General features: G+C 36.5%; 2 protein-coding genes across 2 annotated transcripts; both read right to left on the reverse strand.

Annotated features, from left to right (window-relative positions):
* Window positions 1-5,639: 5,639 nt before the first annotated feature.
* LOC141595571 (uncharacterized) lies at window positions 5,640-8,384 on the reverse strand. Its single transcript, XM_074415538.1, has 3 exons — window positions 8,256-8,384; window positions 7,329-7,658; window positions 5,640-6,269 (listed from the first exon to the last, which is right to left on the reverse strand). Exons 1-3 carry the CDS (start codon window positions 8,382-8,384, stop codon window positions 5,640-5,642), a joined length of 1,089 nt encoding a protein of 362 aa, XP_074271639.1.
* Window positions 8,385-8,507: 123 nt separating this feature from the next.
* On the reverse strand, window positions 8,508-9,578 carry LOC141595572 (uncharacterized). The gene is made up of 2 exons (XM_074415539.1): window positions 8,785-9,578; window positions 8,508-8,595 (listed from the first exon to the last, which is right to left on the reverse strand). The coding sequence occupies exons 1-2, from the start codon at window positions 9,576-9,578 to the stop codon at window positions 8,508-8,510; spliced, it is 882 nt and encodes a 293-aa protein (XP_074271640.1).
* Window positions 9,579-11,385: the final 1,807 nt, after the last annotated feature.

Genomic DNA, 11,385 nt, shown 5'->3' on the forward strand with positions numbered 1-11,385 from the left:
GGCAATCACAAGGGTTCCCTTTGAAATGGCGGCTACTCTAGTTCCATTTGCGAATTGCAGATCCATGTTACCCTTGCTAAGTGCTTCCAAACTCCTTAACTCTAACTGGAGTGACAAGTCCAGCTTTGATATCTCCCAAATACTTGGGACAATTTCGCTTCCAATGGCCCATGACATTACAATAATGACATTCTTCGTAAGATTGGGCACCCTTCTTGGTTTTGGTTGTGGTAGTCTCACTATCCATTTCGAATTCATTATCAGGTTTGGGTTTCTTACCCATCTTTGCCTTTCCTTTAATAATACCATTACTCCTTTCAGTTGCAAGAACATTCTTGCTAGAACTCCCACTGAATTTAATATTTCTCCTTGCTTCTACATACAAGGATGCCTCGGAATTAGTGAGATTTTCTTCACAAGGTTTTCTTACCAAAGAGGTAGGCATAAATATTGGAGTGGAAGTTGTGGAAGTGTTAAAGTAGCAAAGATTTCCATCCTGACCAATGCCAAAGCGTAATTCTCTAATCGTATCATTGTCATATTCAGAGCACTTTTCATCGAATGATTGGAGCCATGAATTAATGGTGATTGGTGTAAGAGTATTAGATGATTCCATTGCGTATAAATAACTACAAAAACGGAAATGAAGGAAATAATAAACATCTATCGTTTTAATAATACTTGTAAATATTTTAAACAAGTTTTAAGCATTTATATAGTGACCTCTACCCAACTATTATAAATGATCCCGAGATCCAAGTTCATATTAATTCGGGCACGGTGAGCCGATCCATTCCTTATTAATATAACTCGGTGGATTAACCTCTTAATCGATTCTACTTCTAGAACTCTCGGTCGATAAAAATTACTTTAATATTTATCTTTAGCCCGGAACACATGCGACTACGGTCATGAATACTTCCGTTGAGCTCAATCCAAATTTCGATGTAATAACATTTTATTACCCACTTACCCAACGTAACAAGTTTAGCATCCCGGTGAGCCGAGCCTACTTCCTTATGAAATTGGGATTCATGGTTTCTACTATTTGGTAAGGCTAATTCTCAATTATTATTTAGTGAGAGGTCTTGTCAATTTATTATCTATCATGTTTTAAGTGAACTAAAGCGGTGAACTACGATAATTATAATTGACATGGTCGATGACTCGATATGATATGCATGTGTTGTTATGGCGATTTGGCAATGCATGCAACATATTAAAATAAATGCAAAGCAATAATAATAAATTCCTAGTATGGCCTTCCTAAAATAGAAAATCAAATAATCTATTATATATTCGGAAATCAACTCCTTTGGTCCCTTGAATCTTCAAGTGGCTCGCCTCCCAAGAACATCGTCTTCGTCGGAACACCTTTCCGAATGGCACCGTCTTGAAGAAATTCCATAATTACAAATAATAATAAAAATACAAAGCTATTCCTATTATACATTTGTAATATGAAAAACTAGTAAAAATAAAAGTGATACGAGATCACATTAAATTACAACCGAATCGATATTCCCTTTCATTACGGGTAATATCAATTAAAACTAAGGCCATACTAAGATAAAATTACATAATTCAAAATTATATAAATAAAAGACATTCAACAATTAAAATATGCAGCATTATAATATGTGTCTATCATGCCAAATTAAGTGCCAAATCGCCCTATTTAACTTATATCGTTTATATAACCCGGTTTTATGGAAATGCGTGATAATAACTTCTTAAAATCACAAATCAATACTTAAATCAAATTTAAGCTCAAGTTAATTATCCTAACACTCTCAGGATTCAAAAATTAGTCATCACTCAATTTTTGACAATAATTCAACTTGATATAATTTTATGCTCATTTTGACCTTAAAATCATACTTCCTCCATTCCATTGAATTGTTTACGTTTGCTTTTCGGGCACTATTCATAAGTGAGAAAAATGTTCAATACAACTTCTAATGTATAACATAAAAGATAATCATGTGAGATCTTGTTTAAATTGTCTTCTCGAGTGCATTATGAATATCAAATTTTTATAATTTTTAATGATATGTAACTAAAGATATGAACAAAAGAAAACAAGCATTGACATACGTGCATAAAGCAAACGTAAACTATCATATGGAACGGAGGAAGTAACATTTATGAAATAAATCCAAATTACATTACAATAATTTTAAAATTTGAATTTTAAATTTTTGAAAATTCTGGAATAATTCCATGACACTCATAATGTTAATAATCATGGTTAAAATTTTCGAATTAATTTCGAGAAAATATAGTTGCAATTTATCGTTTTTATCTCATAAATCATCTAAAGTATACAAAAATTAATCCAATAAATTTTACAAATTTAGATCTGATAAGTGAGATATTTATTCAACCTAAAATAAGTTTCTCATGCCATGCAATTGGTTTTAGCTATTTATGCTAAAATAGTCACTATTTATGCCATTTTTACACTAAAAATTCATAAATCATGCTAAATAAAATCATTTCATTTAAAAATTTACAAACAGTGTGTAAATAATGCCTGTGACAACATATTAAAGTTTCATGGCCTGTTTCGAAGTTTAACTATATTTAACCATTTTACCTCTTTTAATCCATTTTTATCTCAAAAAAATCATAAATCATGCAATATTAATCAAATTAAAACGAGATTTTACACACAATTTGTAAAATATGCATGTGAGGTCATATAAAATTTTCAAGTTCAGAGACTAAGTTTAGCCATTTTTAGTCATTTAACCTCCATTTATGCCATTTTTATCTCATAAAAATCATAAATCATGAAATATTAATCACATTAATACGAAATTTTACATACAATACATAAAATATTCATGTGAGGTCACACAAAAAAATCACGGCCATTAGTGAAGGTTAACTTATTTTAGTGAATAAAAGTTCATTTTACTCATAAAAATGTAATTATTTCACTAAAAATCATTAAAATGAGCAATAAATTACCATAAATCATAAAAATGACCTAAAAACATTTTAGGACCATAATATATAACATGCATCATGATTTCGTGATTTACTCTTATAAATAACAAATTTCTAGTTTTAATTAAGTTACATTTAACTCGGAAAAACCAAACCGATTATGCATGCAACATCCTATGCTCTGATACCAATTGTTAGGTTCATATACCTATTATTAGACTCTTATAATAGTGAACTAATTAACTTCTTAATATGTGTTCTTTAGATATAGTGCATGCATAACAAAATAAGAGATTAATAAGGAAAAACAATGTCCCTTACATTGTTATTTGGTTCGAAATAAGGTTACAAATAAGGTCACCTTCCTTATTTGTTCTTGAGCTATAATGTATGGGATGATCCTCCAAAATCCCAATTTAGAGATCCTCCTTTCATTGCACTCAAGACTAATCCCTTAAACTAGTATATTAATTACCTAGATTAATATAATAGTACCCTTGAAATTAATTCTAATAATATACTTATTACTACACTAGTAATCTTATATTGTGATTAGAATTTATTATGAACAATTTCTTATTTTTAAAATAAGTTTAGAGAGAAGTGGGAGAGTTGTGTGTAATTTGCATGTAAGGAGAGCAATGAATGAAGTAGAAAACAATTCTCTTATAGAAAAGAGGAGGGAAAACCGGTGGTAAAAGGGCAAAATGCCAAAGGATGGCATCTTCCCTTTTGCTTTTTGTCTTCACAAGAAAATAGGATGTGTAAGCTAGTATGTATTGGCATGATTACATCTTATTTTATCTCATAAAATAAAACAACCACAATCCACCATAACTCCCTCCATTTCGGTCCATTCACATAAAATGGACTACCATTTTATTTTGTCAATTTGTCACTTGTCACACAATATGTCACATGTAGTATGTTACATGTTATTAATTAATTTAATGCACATTTATAAAATAAATATCATTTTATAAATTAATTAAATTACATACAACAAATTGACTAGTGATACTAATTGATCACATAAATAAAATGGCTCATATAATTATAATTCACAACATATTGTATTTATAATTAACCATTCATTCTTATCTCAATTGTTTCACAAACAACAATCAAATTTAGTAATAAAATATTTCAATTACTAAAATAAATCTTATTTAATCTCATTACAATAAGATATAAATATTCTCTCTCACAATTGAATTGTTCAATTTTAAGGAATTGATCAACTTGTATCGACATACAATTAATCAATTTGTCTATTAAGGGAATTGTCTTTTAGGTGTGACCTTAAGGGATCGGTTGATCACCACCGTCAAACGACAGTAATGTCAAACTCTAGTTAGCCAATCATTACCGATTAATGATGATCAGTTGACTATATAAATGAATCATCCCTTACGTATTCTTAACATGAGATTTAATTGTGATATTAAATCATGTGATCGCACTATTGTTGAGGACACATATTCCAACAGTAAGAACATTCTCATCTAGAAACTTGGTCACCACTACGGATGACCAAGCCTCAAATTTTCTCCAAATTTGTAGAGCTTTGTCACGGAGTCCCTCTTTCCCCGAGTACTCGTGATCATCGAAAGACGAGGCTCCCTTGGTCCCTTGCGAGGAGGAAGCCTCGGATGCTTTACCCTTTCCCATGTTACACCAGTTTTCAGAGAAAAAACACAAGTGTTGGGCAAAAAATTTGGTTGAGGCAATTTAACAAACACCTAGTATGCACTACTTAGAGGAGTGTGCTAACTAGTTATTTGTTAATGGAAATTCACCTCACAAGTTTAGAAAATGGTTAGGGTTTACAAACAACAACAATTTAACAACAAATTTCGACCTTTACTAAGTAAATTTCGAAATTTGTTAACTTTGAATGGACAAGAATAAGAATAAGGTGTTATACCTCCCTTTGATCCTTGTGAGTGTTGTTGGATGATGAATAAGGCACAATGATGCTTCAAATAGCTCCCTTAACCCAATTGAAACCCAAAATCTTCACAAACTTGGATCAACTCGAAACCCTAAGTTGATTTTGTCGACTGAAATGGTGCTATTTTCTGCAATTTTTCGCCCAAAGTTGATGTTGGGTGATGAAAGTTGATGGATCTTTGAAGTTTGATGCTTGAAATTGATGTTTTGGAATGGATTTGAAGGGTGAATTTGAGTGGGTTGGGGTTTAGGATGAAGAAAGAGGTTGAAGATTGTAAAATTGGGGAAGAACAATGAAAGGCTTGACTGAAATCTCGACTGAAATGTGGTACTCTGCGTTTTTCGCATGGTGCAAAAAATTGGACCTGAAAACTCGCACTGTGCGAGTTTGCTGCTGGATTCGCCTTTTTTGTTCTCAAATTTTTCAGCTTAGCCAATTCTTTTACACATGCTTCTTCCTTCCTTTCTTCACACATGCCTTGAGTTGATATCCTATACACTAACACACACATTAAAACATTCTAACATGCCAAAAGCGTTAACGAAATTGCAAGTAAATTAAATTATAATGCAATAACTAATTGATGCAATTAATTTAAACATGCAAAAATGCAATAAAAAGCAATAAAGTGCGGAAATTAAATATGCACTATGCTAAATGCAAGGGAAGAAATATTTACAAACTTTTGCCGTTTATTTAAAGTCGATGGCTCAACAAAGTTGCATTCTCATTAATCTTCATAAATGGGATCAATAAGGTGTAGTGTTTCCATTTCACCTACTTCAATTTCTTCATGATAGTGCTTAAGCCTTTGTCCATTCACTTTCAAGATTTTCCCGCATTTTAGACACTTAATCTCGATTGCTCCATGTGAAAAAACGCACACCACCTCATATGGCCCCATCCATCTAGACAACAATTTTCCCGAGAAAAGTCTAAGCTGATTTTGAAAGAGTAAGACTTTCTCTCCAATTTGGAACACTCTCCTTGCAATCATATTGTCATGCCATGCTCTTGTTTTTGCCTTGTAAATCGAAGCACTCTCATAAGCATCATTTCGAATTTCTTCCAATTCTTGGAGTTGGAATTTCCTATGAAGCCCTGTTTCACTCAATTGCAAGTTGAACGATTTGACCGCCCAATAAGCCCTATGCTCAAGCTCCACGTGTAAGTGACACAGTTTTCCAAAAAGTAGGCGGTAAGGTGACATCCTGATTGGTGTTTTGTAGGCCGTACGGTATGCCCACAAAGCATCATCCAATCTCAAACTCCAATCCTTGCGATCGAGATTCACCGTCTTCTTAAGGATAGCCTTGATATCGGCTTGGCCGTTGGTTTGAGGTCGATAGGCCGTAGATACCTTATGAATTACCCCATACTTTTTGAGTAAAGCTCCAATAGCCTTGTTGCAAAAATGTGTCCCACGGTCGCTTATCAATTCTTTAGGGAAACCAAATCGAGAGAAGATGTTGGCTTTGATGAATTCTCAAATCACTTTCGCATCATCGGTCTTGGTGGGTTTAGCCTCCACCCACTTGGAGACGTAGTCCACCGCCAAAAGGATGTAGATATAACCACAATATGCGGGGAACGGTCCCATAAAGTCAAAGCTCCATACATTGAATACCTCACAATAAATCATCAGGGTTTGTGGCATTTCTCTTCTTCTTGAAACGTTGCCAACCCTTTGGCATCTATCACAAGCCTTCACCATGGCATGGGCATCCCGAAATAGTGTGAGCCAAAAGAAACCACTTTCCAAGACTTTCCTAGCCGTTTTCTTGGCTCCAAAATGCCCACCACAAGCATATTCATGGCAAAATTTAAGAATTGGAATGACTTCGGCATCTGGGACACACCTTCTAATAACTTGGTCGGCACAAAACTTCCAAAGGTATGGGTCATCCCACACATAGTATTTAGCATCACTCTTGATTTTCTCTCGTTGGGAGCGAGAAATGCCTTTTGGAAATTCTTGTAACACCAAGAAATTGACTATGTGAGCATACCATGGCTCAATGGAAGACAAGGCTAGAAGTGTGTCATCCGGAAAGGTGGCTTGTATTGGTGGGTTCAAGGCTTATTGGGATTCTTCTTGCACAATCCTACTTAGGTGATCCGCCACCGTGTTGGTTGAACCTTTCTTTTCTTTGAGCTCAACATCAAATTCAATCAAAATTAATACCCATCGCATTAAACGGGGTTTGGATTCCTTATTGTTCACCAAATGCCTTAAGGCGGCATGATCCGTGAAGATGATGACCTTGGCTCCAAGAATATAAGGTCGAAACTTCTCCAAAGCAAATACTACCGCAAGAAATTATTTCTCGGTGGTGGTATAGTTTCTTTGAGCCTCGTTCATCATTGTCGACGTATATTGAATAACATTGGGTGCTCTTCCTACCCTTTGGCCAAGTACCGCGCCAAGAGCAGAGTTACTCGCGTCCGACATTATCTCAAATGGTTCACTCCAATTGGGAGGTTGAATTATGGGTGCCGAAATAAGCCTCTCCTTGAGCTTGTCAAAAGCTTCCTTGAATTCTTCACTCATGATGAATCCACAATCCTTTTGAAGTAGCTTGCATAAAGGAGCGGCATTCTTGGAAAAATCTTTGATGAAGCGCCGGTAAAACCCGGCATGCCCTAAGAAATATCTCACTTCACACACAATAGTAGGATAAGGCAAGGTACGAATGGTATCGACCTTGGCCTTATCAACCTCAATCCCCTTAGAGGAGACCACATGTCCCTACACTATGCTTTCATCAACCATGAAATGACATTTCTCATGGTTGAGAACAAGGTTTGTATCAATACATCTTTGTAAAACCCAAGCAAAATGACTCAAACAATCCTCAAAAGATTGACCATGAACGGTAAAATCGTCCATTAATACTTCAATAAAGTCCTCCACATGATCCAAAAATATGCTTATCATGCACCTTTGGAACGTTCCCGGTGCATTACAAAGACCGAAAGACATTTTTCTATAGGCAAACGTTCCAAAAGGACATGTGAAAGTGGTTTTTGTTTGGTCCTCGGGTGCAATTGGAATTTTAAAATAACCCGAGTAGCCATCCAAAAAGCAATAATAAGAGTTTCCCGCCAACCTTTAAAACATTTGATCCATGAAGGGAAGCGGCAAGTGATCTTTTCGGGTCACGACATTGAGCCTACGGTAGTCGATGCATACTCACCGCCCGTTTTGAACTCGAGTGGGAATCAAAACACCTTCATGATTTTCGACTACCATTAGCCCAGACTTCTTTGGTACAACTTGGGTTGGACGAACCCATTGACTATCGGAGATGGGATAGATCATACTTACGTGAAGGAGTTTGAGTACCTCTTTCTTAACAACTTCCATCATTGGGGGGTTCGAACGCCTTTGTGGTTGGCGAACGGGTTTAGCTTCATCCTCCAAAAGGATCCGGTGCATGCATAAGGTGGGACTAATGCCTTTGATGTCGGCCATTGTCCACCCAATTGCTTCCTTTTGTTGTTTTAGAACTCGAATGAGAGCCTCTTCTTGCTCACTTGAGAGCTTACTTGAAATAATTACCGGTAAAGTTTCTTCATCTTCTAGAAAAGCATACTTCTAGTGAGTTGGCAAGGGCTTCATTTCAACAATAGCAGCCTTGACAATAGAAGGAATGGGTTTATCCTTTGGTAGCTCCTCTAACAAACTGGAAGAAACGAAGCAAAATTCCTGGGCAGCAGCAAACTCGCACGGTGCGGTTTTTTGGCCCAGTTTTTTCGCACGGTGCGAAATTCTCTCTGCCCTCCGGATTGCTTCATTCTCTTCCCACTCTTCCATTGGCGGATTTTCCTATAACTCTTGGATAGTTTCCTGCAAATTACAAGATAAAACATACCCTATATCCTCTCCAACCATTCCATTAGTTAAAGCAACATCTAAGGTGTCAATTTTACACAATTTCATGCACGGTTGTATAATTGGTTCCAAAACTTCTAGAAAGCATATGGAGGAAGTCTCGGTCGGGTATTTCATTGCCTCATAAATGCTATATTTAATCTTTTGACCTTGAAATTCCATGGTAAGGCATCCACTAGACACATCTATCTTGGTGTTGGAAGTTTTCATGAAAGGCCTTCCCAACAAGATAGGAGTTGAGCCTATCTCGAGTTCCATTTCAATCACATAGAAATCGGCGGGGAAAATCATATACCCCACCTTCACCAAGATATCTTCAACAATTCCTTTAGGGTAGATGTTGGACCTATCAGCCAAAGAAATGACCGTACGAGTCGGTTTCAAAGGTCCCAACTTAAGAGACTCATAAAGATAATGAGGCAAAACATTGATAGAAGCACCCAAATCAAGCATAGCTCTTTGGCAATCCAAGTCACCAATCTTGCAAGGAATAGTGAACATGCCCGGATCACCACACTTTTGTGGTAAACGCTTTTGAAACATTGCCGAGACATGTTCACTAGCCCTCACTTTATTCATACTCTTAGCTTTGTTGATCCTCTTAGTAGTGCACAATTCTTTCAAAAATTTAGCATGTTCTGGTACACTACTAAGAAGGTCAAGAAGTGGGATGTTTACCTCCACTTTACGAAAGATATCGTAAAGGCTTGAAGTCTTCTTGTCAACTATCCTTGTGTCATTTAAAGCACTTGGAAAAAGGAGCTTGTGGCTCATATTCCAGAAGTGGTTCATTAATCTTCACTTGCCCGGGTGTAGATGCTTTCCCATCCTCTACCACTACTTCAATTTCATCTTCAATTATATCCTCTACTTCATGAACAATCGGTAGGGGCTTGATTTCTTAGGAGCCTTGGGTGCCTCCTCAAACTCCCTACCATTCCTCAAGGAAACCGCTTGTGTTTGTTCCTTGGTAGGTGGGGGAATGGTATGAGAAGGAAGACTCCCTCCTTGAGTAGGTTATTTAGTAAGTGTGTTGAAAATTTGACCCACTTGAGTCTCAAGGTTACCAATCCTAGAGTCGGTGAGCCGATTTTGTTGAAGCATGGCGGATTGAAATTCTTTAGTATTGGCTTGCAAAGCTTGGGTGTCTTTTTGCATTGCCACTTAATTCATAGCAAGTGTTTTCATTATCTCTTCCAAGGAATTTTGTGGTTGGTTTTGATTTTGGTTTGGCTTTTGAAATGAAGAATTTGAAGGTCCCTTTTGGTTTTGATTTTGGTTGCCCCCCACCCAAAATTAGGGTGAGCTTTCCACCCCTCATTGTAAGTATTGGAATAGGGGTCAAACTTCCTAAACTCAAGAGCATTCACCGCTTCATTTGCTTCCTCCGTTTGCAAAGATGGACACCCATAGGTGGGATGGGTTGGATCATTACAAAGACCATAAAATTTCACATGAGATGTACTCTCATTTCCTTTGCAAGTTCCTTAACCAAGTTGGTAAGAAAATCAACTTTGTCTTCCATGTGGTTGGAGTTTTGCTTTGAAGAAGATGCCACACTTGCCCTTTTTACTCTCCTTCCAAAATTCCTAGAACTTCCCACTAATCTTTCAATCAAATCATTTGCTTCTTGGACCGACATGTACTCAATTCCTCCTTGGGTAGAGGCTTTAATCATCCTAGCATCATCCTCAAGGAGACCACCATAAAAGTTCAAGAGTAGGTTGTGATCGGTATACCCATGGTATTGACAACTAACAAGAAGTTGCTTGAACCTCTTCCAATACTCATACAAGTTCTCTCCATCCATTTGTTCAATATTACTTATTTCTTTCTTTAGTTGAGAGGAGAGACTAACGGAAAAATACTTCTCTAGGAAAGCCTTCTTCATGTGATTCCAAGTAGTGATGCTCTCGGTAGGGAGATAATAAAGCCAATCGTTTGCCGCGTCTTTGAGTGAAAAAGGGAAGACTCTTAGTTGAAGTTGTTCATCGGTAACCCCATTAGGCTTCATGCTTGAGCAAACCACGTGGAATTTGTTCAAATGCTTATTGGGATCTTCCATACTTGTTCCATGGAATTGGGGCAATTGGTGGATGAGCCCGGACTTGAGTTTAAAGGTGGCATTCTCCGCTAGGGTCAGAAAAAAGATACACAAGGGGACTTGTGTAAGGTCCGGGGCGATAAGCTCTTTGATAGTCTTAGGCCTTGGTGGATTATTCCCTGGTTCATTCTCGGCATCATCCATGATAATACTTATGGGTTGTGGATCGGTTCCTATAACAAAGGTGATGTTATTATCTTCCTCTCGGTCTTCTTGAATCACGGAATTAATTTCTTGAATAACCGGGTTCTCTCTTCTAATACCTCGTCCTATCCAACCAAGTGATCTTTGAATTTCCGGGTTGAATGGAAAAAGTGGTTCACTTGAGTTCCTAGTATTGACCATAAACAATTCTACACAAAAGCACACAATCAAAAAGTTCACACAAGTAATGAAAAAGAACAATAACAAAAGTGAAATGAAAATTTACTAACACAACTATTCTAAAACCACCAATAAAAACACTAACAAAACCGT

This window comes from Silene latifolia, chromosome 8, assembly GCF_048544455.1.
Source record: "Silene latifolia isolate original U9 population chromosome 8, ASM4854445v1, whole genome shotgun sequence".
NCBI lineage: Eukaryota > Viridiplantae > Streptophyta > Magnoliopsida > Caryophyllales > Caryophyllaceae > Silene > Silene latifolia.